This window comes from Cebus imitator, unplaced genomic scaffold (genome assembly GCF_001604975.1).
Source record: "Cebus imitator isolate Cc_AM_T3 unplaced genomic scaffold, Cebus_imitator-1.0 Scaffold306, whole genome shotgun sequence".
Lineage (NCBI taxonomy): Eukaryota > Metazoa > Chordata > Mammalia > Primates > Cebidae > Cebus > Cebus imitator.
Genome location: NW_016107621.1, coordinates 1,859,633 through 1,880,933, shown reverse-complemented (window position 1 = coordinate 1,880,933; position 21,301 = coordinate 1,859,633). Strand labels below are relative to the sequence as shown.

Genomic DNA, 21,301 nt, shown 5'->3' with positions numbered 1-21,301 from the left:
ACCTTAACAAATCCCTCAGCTGACATCTGCCTGCCGTCTGCTTCCTCTCAGTGAGGTGGCGTGTGTCTGCGGGAGGAGGATCCCAGAGAAAATGTGGTTCTATTACGTCACGTTAAAGGGACGCCGTGAACGTGATTTATCGGTGATGTTGACCTTGATCAACATCAAACCTGGATGGTGCAGTGTTTGTCAGGTATCTTCACTGAAGAGTTCTTCCCCACTTTCCACACTGCGCTCTTTGGAGGAGTCCCACGCCTAAGTGGTAGGGGTTACATACCTCTCCTTGAAGGCTGTCTACAGAAATTATTTGTGGTTTTGTGAAGATTGGTGTATTCTCCCCATTTACCACTTAGCAGTAGACTCATTTGTTTCACATTTGCCATGGTGCTATCTCGGCTCACTGCAACATCTGTCTCCCGGGTTCAAGTGATTCTACTGCCTCAGCCTCCTGAATAGCTGGGATTACAGGTACGTGCCACCACGCTCAGCTTTTTGTATTTATTATTTTTTGAGACTGGGTCTCACTCTGTCGCCAGGCTGGAGTGCGGTGGGAAAACCCGATATTATGCTATTTATTTTGTGGCTCAAGTTCTTTTCAGCTTTGGCCACTGGGAGCTCTTTATTGGGCTCCGTGTCCCTGTGACTTAGCACGTCAGTGCTTACTTTCAGGCACTGCAAGATGCCCCAGGCTCATCTTGTACATTTTCCACCCCGGTCCCGGAATCATCTTAGTACAGTACTATTTTTGAAAGTTTTCTGCAAGTCTGCAATTATTTTAAAATTGGAAGTTATGTGAATGGCTACAGTTTTTTGGAAAGGTACCGGACATTCAAGTCCTGGGACGCAGACAACAAAAGTGCAGGCACTGTACAGACGGCTCGCTAAGGTTTATTATAGGACTGCTGGAAGCACCAGACAGACAAAACCAGTAAATTCCTGTCAATGGGGCGGCTGAATCGGTTGAGGTGTCCCACCCCACGGGGGAAGCAGCTGGAAAGCCTGAGTTCCCCAAATGCAGCAGCTAGAAGGGAATCTCACTGCTACCCCTGACTCAACATGGCCATCAATGCATGCAGGGCAGCCCCCAGACACTTTGCATTAACTGGAAAAGATTATGCAAAAAGAGGAGCAAACTACCGATTTATGATACCCTATTTGCACAGAGGTAATCAGCACCAAAATGAGTACTCAAGGCCCTGAGACCTCCAGTGAATTTTACTTTTACACCTGCTTTGCTGTGTTATTTTTAAATGACATATATCATTTTTTTTTTCCTTTTTAGAGACACAGTCTCACTGTCCCAAGCTGGAGTGCAGTGCTGCAATCATAGCTCACTGCAGCTTCAAACTCCTGGGCTCAAGTGATCTTCCCACTTCAGCCTTCCAAGTTAGCTGGGATCACAAATATGCACCACCATGGCCAGTTAATTTTTGTTATTTTTTGTAGAGACAAAGGCCTCCCTATGTTGCCCAGGCTGGTCTTAAACCCCTGGCCTCACGAGATCCGCCTGCCTCGGCCTCCCAAAGTGCTGGATTACAGGCGTGAGCCACTGTGCCCAGTCTACCGTTCTTTACATACAAAAAAGAACTTGTGAAGTTTTTTAAATGTACATTGCAAAAGATGATTATGCTACTCAAAATGTTTTGAGACTTCAAACACCCTTCTTGGGAAAAGCTCTACAGGATAAGCACACAGGCTCAACTACGGGGCCAGCTGCTGCAGCTGTGGGACCCCACCCTGCAGAGGATGAGAGCCACTAAAAGGATGAGGCAGCCAGGCCTGTGCCCACTAGATCTGCCTCACGGGGGCGTGAGTGAGGAGCAACGTGGGTCACCTCAGGGGGCTGGGATTAGACGGAAGGGGAAAAGGCCTTTATAGGTCGGCCTATCTTACACCACCAGGGTAGACTTTTGTAATTAAATTAAGGTCCACAGGACTTTGGAAAGACAAACTAAAAGTCTTAGCTGTAGCTAACTCTGATTTCTGAAAATTGGATCTGACTTTTCTGCTTAAATTCACTCAAAATCTTAGACTCTTAATGGGTGTGAAGTGCTAACACCTTGTGGCCAAATCTCAAATTCATTTGTGCCAGGCCCTCTCTCCACAGCAGGGCAGGGCTCTGGTCCCTGGTCCTCGGCTGGGGGAGGTGTTCCACCCATCGAGCTCCGGCCGGGCAGCCACGTGACTCAAGCATGTTAAGTGCAGGAGCCCAGACACAGCCAGGCTAAAGGGCAGGGCCTGGTGGAGGACTGACTCGAAGCTGAGTGGGCCCTAACCAAATGCTCAGGAGCTCCCAGGTGACAGCAACCACACCACCATCAACAAACCACTGGGTCTGTACTGGAATTTGGGGGCCTCAAGGCTTCCGGTGGCAGCATAAACGGGGAGGTGTGGCTAGACAGGAATGCCCCACTCTAAGGCTCAGGGGCCTGTGGAATGAACCATTCCCTTTCACTCAGTGACACCATAGGCACCCTCCTCATTCTAGGCCACCCAGATCTTCCACCCCGGTTCCTCCACCCAGCCTCCTGGCCTAAGCAGCACGGAGGGCCTGGAGTGGTCTCTGTCTACCCACCCCCACCCCCCTCAACCCCACAGCTCCAGCTCCACCCACCCTCTCCACCCAGAGCTCCAGCACACACCCCAGCTGCCCTCGCCCTGAGCTCATTCTCACCTCCACACCCCTGCTCAGACTCCTCCCTTGCTGAAGGAAGTTGCTGGTACAAGAGGAGCTGGGGTCCAGGGGCCGGACTCCATCACCAAAGCAAGGACCAGGGTGGTTGGGCCGGCGTGAGTGCAGGCGGTGCCCTGGTCTGAAATGAGTGTCTTTATTGCTTGTACCGTACAAATATGAAGACGAGGAGAAAAGCCAGTAGGGACGGAAGAGAACTGTCAGATAATCGACATCGCGCAGAGGAAAGAAAGACCCCCACCCGCCCAAACCCACCCCACCCCTCCCCACCCCGCCAGGAACTGCGCAGTACAGGAGGTGGGGTAGGGAAATCAAACCCACAAAAGCTCAACTCCAAACACCCAGCGGTGTTGCTGCGGGGAGGGAAGGTGTGGGCGGGGCAGCGCCTGGATCCCGGTGGCTGGGCTCGCACTAGGTCACCAACCCTGCCCCACAGGATGAAATGCTCGGGCCAGGGATGGGGCCCAAGCCCACACACACCATGCACACTGGAGGACATACTGCTTCACACACACCAACACACATACACACACACCCACACACATGCACACACACCCACGTGTGCCTGAGTCACGCTGACACACGCAGTCTGAAGCACACACAGGGGTCCCACAGCACTGACATGGACATGCACTCATGTTTAACCTTAAGGCTGCAGAACGTGGGGCCCTGGGGAGGGGGAAGGAAGACAGGGCCTAGGAGCCTCCCTTCTCAGAGGCCCCCTCACCCCAACAGGTACCAGAGATGCCCACCCCCACTCCTCCCTGACCAAGTCCATGGGGCCCAATACTGTCTGGTGTAAGATTGTAACAGCTGAGGCTGGTGCCCCTCCGCCCCTGCAGAGAAGGGGGCGAGCCCAGCCCCAGTGGGGCGGGGCCAGGCCCGGCCAGGCCCGGGGTCCAGCAGGAGGAAAGGCCAGCTGGAAGGAAGCCCTGGTAAGGCACGGGGCTGGGGGCAGGCAGGTTTGCCCCCAAGTGTTCCTCCTGCCTCATCCACAGGGTGAGGATGGCAGCTTGATGGGGAGGAAGCAGGGCCAGGAGGCAGCACCCAGCCCGGCCCCTCCTGGTTTCCCACAGCACAGATCCTAGGACCTAGCTCTGTTCACCAGGGAGCGGCCCTAACTCCCAACCCTGCAGCTCCCCAGGGCCCCTGCCTGTCCCTGGATATTATTGCTTTTCTGCCCCCATGGGAGGACAGCGGGTGGGGGACTGGACCCGCGCCTGGGCATTCCGAGCCTAGGCCACGGGGCCTGGAAGGCAGCACCACTGTCTGCCGGGTGTCGTGTCGCACCAGAAGGCAGGCTTCATCTGGAAGCAGCAGCGCAGAGGCAGCCACCGGCGCCCGGGCCAGAAACCCAAGCAGGCCCCGGGCGCCATGCTTAACCCCTCACTGGGGCTTGTGTGGTTTAAAACCTGAATCTCTGCAGCCGCCCAACAGCCTGGGCCTGGGCAGGAGATGGAGTCTCCCAAATGCGAGTCCAGGCACAAACGTGAGGCCGGAAGCAGGGGCCGCTGGGGTGCGTCCCGGAGGGGCCTGAAGAAGAACTGGAAAGCAGGCGAGGAGGTAGGGGTGGGGACACAAACCAAAAAGGCAAAGTAAAAAGTTGGAAAAAAGCCACCCAGCGGTGATGGCAGCATGGGGGCATCCTCTGCGTGGGCGGACTGCTCACTCCCGGATGCTGGCCGAGTAGGAGAACTGGGGGAAGTGGGTCCGCTGGTCCAGCTCCAGGGAGCCCAGGCTGTCATCTGCGGGTGGAGTGGATGGGAAGGATGGGTCAGCAGAGGGCCTGGCCTGCCTCTTGCCCTCCCATCCATTCTCCACAGGCCGCCGGGGGAGGTTTCTAAAGACCTGCTGCAACTCTGTCCCTCTGCACAAAACCCTGCCCTGGCTCCCCCCATGCAGGCAGTCCTTATTCCTCCCAGTGGCCCCCCAGACACTCACACTCTGGCCCCATGCCCTCTCTTCTCCCCCATCTCCCTGGCTCTGCCTGTCCTCGGCCATGTGACGCTTCTCCCCTTGCTGGCATCCTATATGCCATTCCTGCCAGCTGACGTGTTTGCTTCCTCTTCCAGAAAGCCCTCCCTACCTGCAGGCCAGGTCAGTTATTTCATCTGAGCTTCCCCAGTCCCTGGGCTCCCACAGCCTAGCCCCAACCACTCCAGGCCATCGCTCTACCTGGCCAGGAGCTTTCCAGGGCAGGGCCCAGGGCTGGCTCCATCAGCGCTGTGTCCCCAGCACAGCCCAGCCCTGGGCTGGGTTCAGATTAAGAACTCACACAGCTGTAAAGCAGTGAGCCCAGCCAGCCTCACGCACCAAGCTGTCTCCTGCTCTGGCCCCCACTGAGCTCCAGAATCTGCTGTAGCCGATGGCTCCTGGTGACCTCATCAGGTCCACAGAGGACCAACAGTAAAAGGGCCTGAGAACAGGCCTTAGGGAAACTGACCTGACAGGAAGAGGCGGCCTTCAACGGCCCTCCTCAAGAAGTGGGTTAACAGCAGGCCCCATCCCTCCACCACTGGCCAGGCATACCGCGGCAGGGTGCCCCAGGCACTCACAGCGGTCGGGGGGTGTGATTGTGATGGACTGGGCGGTGAATTCATCATCGAAGTACCGTGTGTCGACCTCAGACGTGACCTGAGGTTTGAAGGGTGGCAGGAGCTATGGAGGAGAGGAGCCCAGGCTCAGGGACCCTGACGCCAGGAGGCCTCAACCAAGGTCAACACGGGTGGGCCAGGCCCCTGAGGGTCCTGTTGGGGCCAGCACTGGGGACTCACCTTCTTCTGGACCACATCCTGCCAGTTGATGCTGAGGAAGAACCTGTGCTCCATGACCTCCTGGGCATCACTGGGCCCCCCACCAAGCCTGGGCAGAGATGGCTGTCAGCACCTGCCTCCCAGAGCAGCTGGGTTCAGGGAGACGGGCTTTCGGCGCAGGCAGGCCCCGCATGGCCTTTAGTGATTCTGTCTTGACCACAAACCACCACTTCACAGGGGAGGAAACCGAGGCTCACGGAGGGAGCTAACGTGCCCAGGGTCAGAGCCAGGGAGTTGGCAGCCTGGACCCATGTGGCCTCACAGTCTGGCCTCACCCTGAGTCCAGAATGGGAGTTAGTAGGGTAGGCTTGGTTCCATTCTGGCTCTGCCACATACAGCTTGGTGGCCCCAGCCAGGCCCAGGGTTGCCCTGTTCCTCAATGTCCCCATAAACCAAGGCAGTGTCGAGGATGGCCTGCCCTGCCCTGGGGGAGCTCTCCCTAAGGGCCAGTGCCCAGATTTTCAGGGGCTGTGTGGGGACAACACACACTGCGACACCACAAACGAGTGCCTTTGTGGACACAGCCCCCTCCAGGCTTCAGGGACAGTGGCAGCAGCTGGGGCCAGGCTGGGCCGGGCCGGGCTGGGCTGGGCTGGGCTGGGCAGGGCCGACGCCAGCCCTCACCTCTGCTTGGGGTCCTTCTTAAGCAGTCCAGCAAGCAGGGACTTGGCCTCGGGGCTGAGCGTGCGCGGGAAGCGAATCTCCTCCATGAGGATGAGCTCGAACAGGCGCTCGTGGTCCTGGTTGTAGAAGGGCAGGCGGCCACACATCATCTCGTACATGACCACGCCCAGCCCCCACCAGTCCACTGCCCGGCCATAGTCGTTGTCCTCCAGCACCTGAGGACAGACGGGAAATGAGGGGCTGGGCCTGTGGCCCTGAGGCTGGAATCACAGTCGTGCCTTCAGGGCATCTGGGCCGGAAACACACTGGTCTGGGATTCCCCTACCCTTGGCCGCGCATGTTCCCACACCCCTAACCCCAGACACCTCAGGCGCCAGGTACTCCGGAGTCCCACAGAAGGTTTTCATGGTGGCCCCGTCACTGATGCCTTCTTTGCAGAGACCAAAGTCAGTGATCTTGATGTGGCCATCTTTGTCCAGCATGAGGTTTTCCAGCTGTTGGACAAGTCAACGTATCTCAGGCACGTGCTCCCAGGGCTTCCTGCTACCCCAGCAGGAAGATGGCAGGGGGTCCTGGATATCAACTCTCTCAGGCCAGACTGGGCCCAGCACACACAGTCTCAATCTCTGAGGCTCAGAGAGAGGCCAGACCCAACCTGCTCCACCCCCTGGCCCACCCTCAAGGTCCTTGGGAATAGCTGGGCAGGGAGAACCGGGAGCCAGGCCCTGTCCACCACTGCCCCACTGAGAGCTGCAGGGTCTTAAGTTCGAACATGGGGGTGGGCACTAGCTTTTTTCTTTTTTTCTAGATTTTTTGTCTTTTAATTATGAAATATGCAGGCAGACAAAGTGGCTAACATCTGTAATCCCAGCACTTTGGGGGAGCTTAGGAAGCAGAATTGCTTGAGTCCAGGAGTCTGAGACCAGCCTGGGCAACACAGCAAGATCTCATCTCTATTTTATATTCAAAAAAAAAAAAAAAAAAAAAAAAAAAAGGCCAGGTGCAGTGGGCTCATGCCTGTAATCCCAGCACTTTGGGAGGCTGAGGCAGGTGGATCACCTGAGGTCAGGAGTTTGAGACCAGCCTGACCAACATGGAGAAACCCTGTCTCTATTAAAAATACAAAATTAGCTGGGTGTGGTAGGGCACGCCTTTAATCCCAGCTACTCAGGAGGCTTGAGGCAGGACAAACCCTTGAACCCAGGAGGCGGAGGTTGCAGTGAGCCGAGATCACACCACTGCACTCAGAGGGAGACTCTTTCTCAGATAAATAAAAATAAAGTAGGGACTGTGCCTAGGAGTTCCCATGGAGGCTTGGAAAGGTCCCTACCCTGGCCACTTGCTACAGAACCACTACCCTGGACCTTGGTGGGGAGAGCTTGGCAAATGAGGGCAGAAGGCCTCAGCCCCACCTCCCTGGTGTGAGTCCCGTGTGCGTGCCACGGGCCAGCCTGGTGCACGCCCTGCCACTAACCTTGATGTCGCGGTACACCACGTCCCGAGAGTGCAAGTACTCAAGAGCCGAGACTATCTCCGCACCGTAAAACCGGGCCCGCTCCTCTGTGAAGACACGCTCCCGGGACAGGTGGAAGAACAGCTGCGGAAGGAAGGGGTGGGAGAGGAGGTCAGGCCCCCGCCCACTCACTTGCCCTCAGCTTCCCAGTCCCCTGCCCTAGCCCAGTGAGGCGGTGACACCTGCATCATAAACCAGCAAGTGACAGCCAGGGAGACCAAGCAAGGCACAGAGCAGAAGCAGCTCACAAGTGACACAGAGCTAGGCGTGAAGGGCTAGGGTCTGCCAGGAGGCACCCACAAGAGGGTATGGGAGGGACAGTCCGAGGCAGCAGAGGAGAGAGGGCGGCACGGAGGTAAAGAGAAGCGCACGTCATGACCAAGTGACAGCAGGCCATGGGCAAGCCCAGATCAGACGGGTGAGCAAACCACCTATCCCAATGTAGGCGTGACATCCGCTGCATGAAGGAGTGGGTGACAGAGTGAGGTGACCTTGTGATAGGGAGTGGAGCGGCTGCATAAATCCACTTCAGGAGGACATGGGAACAGAGGGCTGGTAGGCTTTGACCCTTGGGGGCTTTCTCTGGGGCCTTTAAGACCATCCTTCCCAGTGCTATCGGCCAGCCACTCTGTAGCCCTCTTCACACCTCTCTGGACTGGTTTGGCCCCTGACCCATCCACTCACTAGCTGTGTGAACTTGGGTGAGCCACTGAACCTCTCTGAACCTCAGTAACCGCCCCATCCCCCAAATGAAGATGATGCCACCTGCCTTAAGGGAGGGGGCACAAGATGACATTCAGGAAATTTCCCTCCACCCCTCCATCTCACCCATAGCTCCTCTCCATCCCGCCCCACCCTAAGGAAGGAGGCCCCAGAAGACGAGGCCAGGGCAGCCTCGGCTCACCTCGCCACCGTTGGCGTACTCCATCACGAAGCACAGGCGGTCGTGGGTCTGGAAGGCGTACTTCAGTGCCTGGGGGATGAAGGCAGCAGGGTCAGAGGTGGGAGGGGGAGGGCCCTGCTTATTCTGCATACACCCTGCCCTGGCTGGGGCCTGGAGTCAGCCAGATGGGGTTCACATGCCAGCTGTACCTTTTGGGGCTTAAGTGAAGGCGTGGCTCTGCAGGCAGGAAAGGGTTACATGCAGAACCATCTTGTCCTCTGCCTCCATCAGGCACCGCCAGGGGAGAAGCTAGAGCTGTTCTGAGCAACCAGGGCTCTTGTTTTTACAGTAAAATGTGTTCAACTTCCACACACAAGTGATGTCTGCTGTGGCTGGGAGTGGCAATGGCTTGGGAGCCAACTTCAATGACAGGATGGACAGGCTGTCAGCCAACAAACAGTAGTTCTGTCTGCACTAAGGAGGCCTATGGAGATTCCTCAGAGACCCCTCAGGGGGTCCCTCAGCTCATGACAACTAAACTATTCTGCTTTCTACACTGAGGAACCTCGTAAGATTTTATTTGAAAAAGTACTGTGGCTTAATAGGATACCTGGACAGCAACTGAGATAAAGAAATAACACATAAGCCATCCTCAGTCTAGTCCATTTAACTGGTGGCCACTGGCCTTGATGGAGACTGCAGTCCCAATAGGAATCTACTCAGTCCAAGCTGACAGACAACACAATGCTAACACATCTGCTTCTATGAGCATATCTGAAAACAAAAACAAAAAAATAATATATCCACTCTGACCAGCTGGGCCAAGTGCTCTTAACTTGTAGACAGCAGCCATCATATAATACGATATCTTTAGCTGGTTCAAGTGCTTACATGAAGCCTCCATCTGTGAAGAAGCTGTCACCCTCCCACTCCCGAGCCTGCTCACCCCCGCCACATGTCTTGGTTCAGATGACTGGGGTGGGGGGGCACAGCAACACCTTGCCCTGCCCACCTGGCCTACCCCAAGACTGCGCTTTGTAGCAGAAGATTTGGGCTCTTTCCCTGAGCTCTGTCCAGGCCGGCCTCACACTGCCTGGGAAGGGGAGTGCAACTCACAGTGAGGAACGGGTGCCTGGTGTTCTGGAGGACCCGGCTCTCGGTGACCGTGTGAGCGACTTCATCCTGCAGACAGACTGCGGGTGAGGGGCTGGTGGGCAACACCCTGCCTGCCCCCCGACCCCGACCTTAGGAATGGGATCAAGGCCTTGTGAGATACAATTCCACTCCCAGCCATAAATACAGAAACAGTGACAGGAGTGGAACATGAGTGTCTGCGAGCCCTCAGCAAAGAACAGACCCAGGTGAGGATCATCAGTGGCTCTCAAAGCCACAAGTGAAAAGTCAACAGGAATGTCACAATTAGGGAGAGGGGGCCAGGCTGCTAGGCGCAAGCCACCTGTGACACCCCTGCAGGAGAGACAGACATCACAAGAGCCCCGAGGTGCCGCCACAGGCTGTGGGAAGCCCCACCTAGAAAGCGTTCTTGCCCAAAGAAGGAACTGAACCTAATGAAGCCCTACACGGCAAAGCAGTGCTTCTCAGGGTGCGGTCCCCACACTGGCCACATCAGCAGCTGCCTGCGAACTGGCAGCAATGCAAATTCCTGGGACCTACCCACAGGCCCAGAGTCAGAAACTTGGGGTGGGCCCAGCACTGTCTCACAAGCCCTATGGGCGACTCTAATTCAGGTTCGAGTTTGGTACCCGACTGTACAGGAGAACCACCAGAAGTTCCAAAAATCTGGAGCCACCTGCAGCAACTTCAACACGGGCTCTCCCTGGGGCAAGTGTATCCCCAGGGGATACCTGAGAAGGTCTAAAGTCTTTTCTTTTTCTTTTTTAGTTGGGGGTCTGGCTCTGTCACCCAGGCTGGAGTGCAGTGGCATAAACATGGGTCACCTCCCACTTCAGCCTCCTGAGCAGCATAGAGGCAGGGGCTCATTTTGTTGCCCAGGCTGGTCTCGAACTCCTGGGCTCAAGCAATCCTCCCACCTCAGCCTTCTAAAGTGCTGGGATTTTAGCCGTGAGCCACAGCACCCGGCCCAAATGTCACTTTTGATTGTCACAACTTGGGGAGCCACTATTGGCTTTAGGGGGTAGAAGCCAGGGGTGCTGCTAAAATCCTACAATGCACAGGGCTGCCCCCACAGCACAGAACAATCTGTCCCAAAATGTCAACAACGCTGGGGCTGCGGAATGCCGCCTTAGGCCCAATCATTGCATCAGGAATGAACGGTTCATTTTGTGGGCTCTCATGGCAGCACCTCATGATTAGATTCTTCACAGTCTTCATCTGTTGAGACACGTATTCGAGTATGTATGAGTGGAGTGATGTGACATCTAGCACAGGCCTTCAAGTATTCCAGAGCAGTAGGGGCAGGCGGAGCTAAGGAAACAAGGCTGGCTACATGCTGACAACCGGTGAAACTGGACAATGGCTACATGGCGGTCCGCAATATTGATTTTCTTTTTACATTTCTGAATATGTTTGGAATCTTCCATCACAAAAACTTCAAATAAGGGGAAAAAACAGAATTCCATTTCTGGCCCGGCTTCCAACTGAGACACCCTGAGCAGAGCCCCAGCCTCACCCAAGGGACGTCCTCGCAGCCTTAAGAGGCCTCAGCCTCCCTCGATAGTACCTGCTGGGTGAGGCCCCAAGGCTCTCTCTCTACAGTCACCCCCAGCCCCTACCAGAGGGTGGAGGTGGGGACTCAGAGGATGGAGTCCAGTGAGGATGGAATTTGTGGGGGAAATAAGCCCCGCCCATGGCAGCAGACAGCGTGGGTAAGCGTCCATGCTTCAGGGTCAGGCTCCAGACCACAGCCCCCACAGAGGCCGGCAAGCGCAGTCCCGGGGCACGCACCTTGGCAATGATGACTTCCTTCCGCAGGATCTTCATGGCGTAGTAGCGGCCAGTGGCCTTCTCCCGCACCAGGATGACTTTGCCAAAGGTTCCCTTGCCAAGGAGTTTGAGATAGTCGAAGTCATTCATGGTCTGCCAGGGACAGGGAGAGAGGGGGCAGTCAATGCCTGGCTCATGGCCCGTGGGAGGAAATTTTAACAAAAGAAAGAGGAAAACTAAAAGACACTGTTGCCAAACGGCTTAGGCTGGAGCAGGAAGGGAGGCTCTGGGCAGCAACCATGTGTTCCAAAGTGGCCTTCAGACCAGGCTCTCCCAGGGACAGGGCCTTGGGAGGACTGGGCTCTGACGTGGGGGTAGCCAGGTCTTCACCTCGTCTCAGGACAAAGCTGCAAAGGGTCCACCCTGGGTTGCTCCCTCCTCCACGGGCACGGAGCAGCCCCTGGGGCACCTGCTACCTGAAATCACCCCACCCTGCAGGGCAGGCCTATCGTCTCACAGCTGAGCCCCCTGAACTGTATGGAAACCAAAGTGATCAGGGCCAACACTGGGGGTGGGGGCATCACAGGCTGGCAGCCCCACCCCTGCTCCCAGTGCTTACCACTTTGGCCCGTGCCTTGCTGACCGCCACTTCCATCTCCTCGGCCACAGAGGAGTCACTGGGGGAGCCACACTTGTAGTCCATGGGGTCCTCGCCCAGGGCCCGCTGCTTGAGGCTGTTGGCGACCATCTGGATGGCCCGCATCCACTCCTCCCTGTGCAGGGACACACGTGAGTCCCAGGAGTCAGGAGTCCTGGGCCTCGGAGTCGAAGGGCTGAGTGCCACCTCCCAGCCACCCCCTGCTGGGGGTGAGCAAATGACTGTATACCCATGGGAATTTGGGCAAGATCCCTATAAGCCACAGAGCACTGAAGGGACCCGAGTGAAATTTCACAGACTCCTGACTGTGATCGTGAGGAGAGGGTAAGCATGGAATACAAAGAGAGATCACCAATTTCCCTCAGGTGACTCGGCCCACGGACCACTTGAAGGCAGGCAGTAGAGAAATGATCAAAGAAGAGTGACCCTCTCTTTTCACGGCCCCTTGAAAATGAGCCACCACGCTGGGCCTTGAACAAGGGAGAGACAGTGCTCCCGTGAATTCTTCAGAACAAACGACAAACCCAAGTTTATAAGTTACCGATGTTCTGTAAAGGAAAACCAAGAGTAAGAGGCAGCATTCATTAGCCAACGCCGCTGAAGACATTACAAGGCAAGAGCTGGCCTACAGGACTCCCTGGAGGGGACACTCCGCTGGGAGCAGGGAGTATGCATGGCAGGGACAGAGGTCCTGGCAGCCCAGGGGTGTACAGGAGAGAAGCTGGTGGACAGGAAGCAGGTCCCAGCAGAAGGGAGCCTGGTTTAAGAAAAGTCAACCAGAGGCCAAGCACTGTGGCTCACACCTGTAATCCCAGCATTTTGGGAGGCTGAGGTGGACCCAGTGCTTCAGCCCAAGAGTTCAAGACCAGCTTAGGCAACAAAGCAAGACCAATCTCTTAAAAAGTTTTTACAAAACAAATATTAAAAAATAAAGAACAGGCTGGGCATGGTGGTTCACACCTGTAATCCCAGCACTTTGGGAGGCCAAGGTGGGCAGATCATGACGTCAGGAGTTCGAGACCAGCCTGGCCCACATAGTGAAACCTGTCTCTACTAAAAATACAAAAAATTAGCCGGGAGTGGTGGTGGGCACCTGTAATCCCAGCTACTCAGGAGGCTGAGGCAGGAGAATTGCTTGGACCTGGGAGGCAGAGGTTGCAGTGAGCCAAGATCGCACCACTGCACTCCAACCCAGGCAACGGAGCAAGACTTTGTCTCGAAAAAATACATAATAAATAAATAAAGAACAATAAACTAGTTCTGCCACTCATTGTTTAGAACTTTTGGGGAAAGGGCCAGGCATGGTGGCTCATGCCTGTAATCCCAGCACTTTGGAAGGCCGAGGCAGGTGAATCACGAAGTCAGGAGATCGAGATCATCCTGACCAACATGGTGAAACTCCATCTCTACTAAAAAAAAAAATTTACAAAAATTAGCTGGGAGTGGTGGTGCATGCCTGTAGTCTCAGCTACTCAGGAGGCTGAGGCAGGAGAATCGCTTGAACCTGGGAGGCAGAGATTGCAGTGAGCAGAGATCAAGCCACTGTACTCCAGCTTGGTGACAGAGCCAGACTCTGTCTCAAAAATAAATAAATAAAGCCGGGTACGGTGGCTCACGCCTGTAATCCCAGCACTTTGGGAGGCCGAGGCGGGTGGATCACGAGGTCAAGAGATCGAGACCATCCTGGTCAACATGGTGAAACCCCGTCTTTACTAAAAATACAGAAAATTAGCTGGGCATGGTGGCACATGCCTGTAATCCCAGCTACTCGGGAGGCTGAGGCAGGAGAATTGCCTGAACCCAGGAGGCGGAGGTTGCGGTGAGCCGAGATCGCGCCATTGTACTCCAGCCTGGGTAACAAGAGCGAAACTCCGTCTCAAAAAATAAACAAATAAATAAATAAATAGCCGGGCACAGTGGCTCACACCTGTAATCCCAGCACTTTGGGAGGCTGAGGCGGGTGAATCACCTGAGGTCAGGAGTTCGAGACCAGCCTGGCCAACATAGTGAAACCCTGTTTCTACTAAAAACACAAAACATTATCTGGGCGTGGTGGCAGGCACCTGTAATCCCAGCTACTAGGGAGGCTGAGGCAGGAGGCTGAGGCAGGAGGCTGAGGCAGGAGGATGGCTTACATCCAGAAGTTTGAGACCAGCCTAGGCAACATGGATGCCTAGGCAACATGGATGCCCATTTTGTAGAGACCAAAGATAAAAAATTAGCCAGGTGTGGTGGCACATGCCTACGATCCCAGCTACTCACGGGGCTAAGATGAGAGAACAGCTTGAGCCCAGGAGGTGGAGGCTGCAGTGAGCCATGATCATGCCATTGCACTCAGCAAAAAAAAAAGAAAAGAATTTTCTTTGGATACTTACAAACTGTTCTGCCTAATAAGTGAAAATGACCAGAGACCAAAATGAAAAAAATATTAGGCTAAATGACACCAAATTGTCCACATCCCCCATTTTTGACCATAGCGCAATTAGGTGTTTTCAACCCAATGCATTTTGAACCCCCTGTGTTCAGATGACCCATAGGAAAAGTAAAATCTTCACTAAGAGTGAGAAAATTCAAAGAGTGCAAGTAGACAACCTCCCAAACCCCAGTGACTGAAATAAGCCACAGGGAGTGCAGCCAGCTCGAAAGGAGCCAAGAACAGTCCAGCCCTTCTCCCACATCTTCCAGGATGGCCCCCACCCCAGGTCAGCAGGGAACAAGTGGCTGGGACTGGGCTTCAAAATCCAAGCCGGGACACCCTGCTGGGCTGTTCTCCCGTCTGTTTTCCTTGTGTATCACGAGAAGTTACTTCTATTTCCATCCATCACACCACGCACCCTTTTCCACATTTGACACTGCTGGAATGCAGATGCACCTCACAGGTGGGGCCTGTCTTCATTTAACTGGGCACTATTTTTCTTGGCACTATATGAAATATGGTGCCTCCCCGATGACAGCGCCTTCGATTTGGTGAACTATATGACAGCAGTGCTTAAACACACAGGCTGTTGTGAGGTGGAATGCCTGTGAAACGTCTATGCCATGAGGCATTCCACAGCTGGGGGAAATACAGGCGGGTTCTGCATGCTGACTTGGGATGACCTGAGACCTCTTGAGAAAAAGCAAGGTGCAGGGCCAAGGGAGGTGACTCGCTCCTGTAATCACTGCATTTTGGGATGCAGAGGCAGGAGGATTGCTAGAGCCTAGGAATTCCAGACCAGCCTGGACAACACAGGAAGACCCCACCTCCATAAAAAATTTCAAAATTAAGCAAGGTGAAAAACAGGCTGGGCGCGGTGGCTCACGCTTGTAATCCCAGCACTTTGGGAGGCTGAGGTGGGTGAATCACGAGGTCCAAAAATCAAGACCATTCTGGCCGACATGGTGAAACCCCATCTCTACTAAAAATACAAAAATTAGCTGGGCATGGTGGCGGGTGCCTGTAATCCCAGCTACTCAGGAGGCTGAGGCAGGGGAATCATTTGAACCCGGGAGGTGGAGGTGAGCAGTGAATGAGCCACTATACTCCAGCCTGGTGACAGAGCGAGACTCCGTCTCAAAGAAAAAAAGAAGAGAAAAGAAAGTTGGGAGGCCGAGGCAGGCGGATCACAAGGTCAGGAGTTAAATACCGGCCTGACCAACATAGTGAAACCCCGTCTCTACTAAAAATACAAAAATTAGCTGGGTGTGGTGGCGGGCGCCTGTAATCCCAGCTACTCAGGAGGTTGAGGCAGGAGAATTGCTTGAACCCCGGAGGCGGAGGTTGCAGTGAGCTGAGATTGTGCCCCTGCACTCCAGCCTGGGTGATAGAACAAGACTCTGTCTCAAAAAAAAAAAAGGAAAAGAAAGAAAGGTGGTGCTACTGAGTTAGAAAATAATGAATTTCTGCAGACAGGTGCTCACATAAACACAAACATCTCCAGAAGAGAAGTCATGACCCAGGAGCCCTGCCTGCCTCCAGTGAGGGGAACTGGGAGTCGAGGGAAAGAAACAGCCCCTACTAACAAATGGGAACCACTCGTTTATCATCAACCACCCCCACCCCCGCCCATTACGAAGGAGGAACTGAGGCACAGATTAAAAACCTGAATTCCAGAAAAACAGCAGTTGCTCCAGGCCTGACAGCTGGAATCACAAAAGGCCTGTGGCCTCTCCCAGAACCAATGGGCAGGGCAGTTCTCCACGAGCCCCATGGCTTGCTGAACCAAGCAGCAACTAAGCTCAAAGGTCCAGTGAGTACACGTGAGGTTCTGCCTTCTCAAACCAGCTACACTCACACGAGACCATGCTTTGTAAGACAAACGTGCAAATACCGTGCCATGCTTTGTAAGATAGATGCATACGCGTTAAGTGCTGGCATGATGTCCTCCCTACCTACCCAGTGACTGGAGTCCCCATAACCCATCTATGTCCACCCCACAGAGGCAAAGATTTCTACCTGTTTTGAACATGCTTCTGCCCCCAGAACTCATGGTGGCTACTCGGCAGATACTTGGGTAACAAATGAGCGAGGCAGCCAAAGTCCAAGTGGGCCCAGAGCCAGGGCGCAGCAAGGCCCAGTGCAGACCCGAGCAGAGCACATACTGAGCCCTGGTGCGTGCCCAGGCAGAACGGTGCTGGCTTCCATACTCCCTGACCCAACGTCTCAAGCCAGCATTTCTCAACTTGATTTAACCCATGCCCCCTTTGGAACAATAAACAGCCTAATTCCCAAACGCTACACTAATATTCCTGTTTTTCAAAAGACGGGGGGTGGGGGAGGGGCAGGAGCAGATTCCAGGACTTTTTTTTTTTGAAATGAAGTCTCACTCGCTCTGTCGCCAGGCTGGAGTGCAGTGGCACAATCTCGGCTCACTGCAACCTCCACCTCTCAGGTTCAAGCGATTGTCCTGCCTGAGCCTCCTGAGTAGCGGGGACTACAGGTGCGTGCCACCACGCCCGGCTAATTTTGTATTTTTAGTAGAGACAGGGTTTCACTATGTTGGCCAGGATGGTCTCGATCTTTTGATCTCATGATCCGCCTGCCTCAGCCTCCCAAAGTGCTGGGATTACAGGCATGAGCCACTGTGCCCCACCTTCCATGACACGCTTTATCAGACGTAGTTGTCCTCTCACAAATTTTAAATTTGTTTAATGCTGACTCTGAGTAAAAGCTGGTGGACTGGAGGAAAAAATATCATGGATCTTCTAAGAGATACAGTGAATATATTAAAAAGAAAAATATGTCTCTGATATATAAAGATGTTGAGAGACTGTCATGTGAAGATGGCAGATTGCAGACTAAGATGTAGAGCGTGATATCATCTTTGTTTTCAAAGATGGGGTGGAGAGAACACAGATGGTCCCTCTGTGGAGAGAACCTGAATACGTGAAGGACAGCGCAGCCACACTACCAGCCCTGAAGCAGCTCCAGGAGGCTACTCCGGATGGGAATCAGGAGCACAGGCCCTGGAGCCCCCCTCCCAGCCGTGCCCTCTGCCAGGGCCTGGGGCTAAGAGGTTGGTGGGCTGCAGGTACAGAGTACTGCGCATGTGGCTGGGGGAGGCAGACTCAACTAGGGGAGGGTGCCGAAGACACCGGCGGGGGCGAACCTCCCCACCTACCCTGGCTCCCACTGCCCAACCTACAGAGAGCTCCAGAAACCACAGCGATGCAGGAGGTTATCCAGGAGTAACTGGGCTTGCCTGCTGCCTCACAAGCCCTCCGATCCAGTTCCAACTGGACCAAAGTCGCAAGGTTGCAGCACTCGGAATTCCAGACAAAAAGCAAGGGCCTCTGTCCAGGATCCTTCTCAAGGGTTTGCAACATGGGGTCTGGGGCAAAGGGGAGCTCCCCCTAAAGCTACGGCTCAAGTGTCTTCTACCCCCTATAGGAGAGCCCCCCGTGAAACCACAACTGGAAAGGTAACAGCACAGAATGGTGGCTCCAGACACCACCTCTCTGGTTCTCAAGAGCCACTGCAATTCTCTCTGCTGTGGGGACTGAGGCGCACAGTGGTGGAGTCCCCTGTGAAGGTCACACAGCAGGGACGTGGCAGAGCTGGGATTCGCCTGTGCACAGCCCATCCCTCCTTGGCACCACCCACCTGTCCCCGAGCCTCAGCAAAGCTGCCGAAAGCTATTCGAGGCCCAGGAGGATAAAGTGGGGACCCTCTCTAGGGAAGGCTCATGGGACATCTGCCAGGGAGCCCAGGGGCAAAGAGAAGGAACAATTCTTCTTGGAAGCCATGATCTGCACCTGCCTTTCAGAGAGGGACCCCCATCCCCACCACTAAACAGCATCCCACGAACACCTTCCACTCACAGAGGCTGGCACTGCTGTGTGTTATGGGAAAGGACTCCTGTCGCCCTCCCAGCAACCCTGTGTAGTAGGCACTGCCATTCACTTCATGCTAAAACGGCAAGACCGAAGCACAGAAAGGCTCATGCCCCCACCTACAGAGGCCAGGGACACAACCCAGGCACTCCTACCTCGGAAAGCACTTCTCCCATCGGGTATTTTCCGGGACATTCTCATCCTCATTTGGGCTCAGGGCCAGGGGAGGAGCATAGGGGAGTCACGTTCACCCCAACACTGGACAGGGTACAGGCTCTGGGCCAGGAGCTACGGGGCCCTCGGCGCCCAATGCAGTGCCTGCCTCCCACACCAGCCGGAGACCTCACAGTGGGTAAGAGGACAGGCTCCAGGACGGATGGCCTGGGGGCGGATCCCAGCTCTGCCCCTTCCTGCAGTTAACACTGGGCAGGTCGTGTGCCCTTCCTGTACCTCAATGTGTGAGGCCCTAGAGGGTCCCATCAGGGTGAAATGAGACACTGGACATCACGTGCTGAGGGCAGTGCCCCGCACAGTGAGGTCTGGGAAGGCTGTGATGAGAGTTCACCCTGCCGGCCTGCAGATGTGGAGCGCTTCTGTGTGCCAGGCTTGTTCGGGGCGCTGAGGATGCGGCAGGGAATAAGCCCTTCGGGGTTCCTGACCTGAAGGGGAAGACAAGTGTGTAGAAGCTCCAAGGCGGGGGCCAAACAGGGAAGCCCCTTCTCAGACGGCAGTCAGGGGAGGCCTGAGGACGTGGCGTTTAAACCAGGACCTGGACAATAGCCATCCCCAATGCCTAGAGCAGGCCCTTGGTACATAGCTGTGACATAAACGAAACAGAGGGAAGGAGGCAGAGGACTGGGAGGGAAAGGAACCCAGGCAGAGGGAACTGTGTGGTGAAGGCCCCAGGGCAGGGGGCGAGCCGGGGGTGTCTGTGGAAGGTGCACAGGCGCCAAAGTGGCTGGAGCCAACAGAGGAGTGCGGAGATGAGGACAGGAGGGAGGGCAGGCCCAGACCACTGGGGGGCTCTGTGTGCCCCTATGGTAGAGATATGGGGCTTATCCTCAGCACCACAGGAAATCGCTGAATGGTTTTGGTCAGGGGGAACAGCTCTGATTTCTGTTTTAAGTCAGTGGCTGCTGCGTGGGCTATGGACTGGGGGTAGTGAGAGGAGAGCCGGGCATCCTCTAGGAAAGAGGTGCTGGTGGCAGAGGAGACAGAGGTAAGAGGTACCGGCGCTGCGTGTGATGAAGGCTGCCATGGGCAGACCCTGTGCCAGCACCTTCACACTGACTTCCTCCTCTGCACTTCATGACAGCCAGGGAGCTGAGCCCCACTGAGGAAGGGGCACAGCAGCCGGCCTGAATCTAGGACCTGGTGCCCTGGGGGCACCCCCTAGAGAAGCTCAATAAAGTGGAGGTGGCAGGGCTGTCCTTCATGAACAAACCTGTCCTCACCACTTCAGAAGTGACGGCTGACTGTGGGGACTCTCTCCTAGCCATCACCCTCCCCAACTGGCAGGGCATGTACAGCTGGAGGGCACTGAGGCCCTTCCTGTGTGCAGACAGCCTCCCTTGTGAGGATAAAATAAATTAATATATGTACTCGGAACAGGATCTAGCTCAGATAATTTGTTTTTTCCTCATCCAACAAACACTAGCTGAACACCCATTTGTGTGCCTGATGCATAAATAAATATAAATGTCCCACTTTTATATTAGACAGGGGCTATGAAGCAAAGCACAGCTGGGGAAGGGCAACAGAGGGAAGCGAGGCAGGGCAGGATCTGCTGGGGCGGCAGCACAGAGCACAGACCTCGTGGAGTTGGAGAGAGCTGTGATGGCATCTAGGGGAAGAGGTCTTAGTAAAACGCCACAGTGAGCGCCGAGGTCCTGGGGCAAGAGATGTGCTGGGCATGTTGAAGGAGCAGCAAGGAGACATGTGGCTAAGTAAGGCTGCTTGTGGGAGGAAATGCTTCTGGAGAGGTGGCTGATCATACAGGACCCTGCAGGACACAGCACAGACCTCAAAGTTTACTCTAAGTGGGAATATAAAAGCCACTCAGAGTTTTTTTTGTTTTGTTTTGTTTTTTGCCATTCAGAGTTCTAAGCAGAGAAAATACATAAGATTTACAGCAAAAAGATGGCACACGGCCAGGCGCAGTGGCTCATGGCTGTGATCTTAGCACTTTGGGAGGCTAAGATGGGCTGATCACCTGAGCCCAGGAGTTCAAGACCAGCCTGGGTAACATGGTGAAACCGCATATCTACAAAAAGTACAAAAATTAGCCTGGTGTGGTGGCAGGCACCTGTAGTTCTAGCTACTCAGGAGGCTGAGGTGGGAGGATCACCTAAACCTGGGAGGTTGAGGCTGCAGTGAGTTGTGATTGTGCCACTGCACTCCAGCCTGGGCAACAGAGACCCTGTCACCAGCACCACCCCCATCACCACCATAACAACAACAAAAAAGATCATACCAAGTAAAACACTTGAGGAAGAAAAGAAAGGAAAAAAAAAGATCATACTCATCTGATGCACTATTCAGCACTCCTGCCTGCCAAGACCAGGGGTCTGCAAACTTCTTCTTTCAAGGACCAAAAAGCTGGGTGTGGTGGTTTGTGCCTATAATCCCGGAACTTCAGGAGGTAGAGGAGGGAGGATTGCTTGAGACCAGGAGTTTGAGACCAGCCTGGGCAACATAGCAAGATTCTGTCTCTACAAAAAAATTTAAAAATGAGCTAGGCATGGTGGTACACACCCGTAGTCCCAGCTACTCGGAATGCTGAGGCATGAGGATGGGTTAAGCCCAGGAGTTTGAGGCTGCAGTGAGCTATGACTGTACCACTGTACTCCAGCCTGGGCAGCAGAGCAAGAACTTGTGTCAATTTAAAAAAAAGTTTTAAATT

General features: G+C 54.7%; 1 protein-coding gene across 6 annotated transcripts in view; it reads right to left on the bottom strand.

The window, feature by feature from the left end:
* Nucleotides 1–2,731: 2,731 nt before the first annotated feature.
* Nucleotides 2,732–21,301, bottom strand: part of AKT2 (AKT serine/threonine kinase 2) — a 56,159-nt gene continuing 37,589 nt past the window's right edge. For 5 of the 6 annotated variants that reach the window (XM_017503226.2, XM_017503231.2, XM_017503227.2 and 2 more), the window contains exons 5-14: nt 12,049–12,202; nt 11,451–11,582; nt 9,642–9,707; nt 8,547–8,615; nt 7,604–7,726; nt 6,495–6,623; nt 6,130–6,344; nt 5,467–5,554; nt 5,248–5,350; nt 2,732–4,437 (exon numbers count right to left, since the gene is read on the bottom strand). In XM_017503226.2, the coding sequence (XP_017358715.1) occupies nt 4,358–4,437; nt 5,248–5,350; nt 5,467–5,554; nt 6,130–6,344; nt 6,495–6,623; nt 7,604–7,726; nt 8,547–8,615; nt 9,642–9,707; nt 11,451–11,582; nt 12,049–12,202 (1,159 nt within the window). In that variant the 3' untranslated portion in view covers nt 2,732–4,357. The other variant, XM_017503232.2, reaches the window with a different exon arrangement.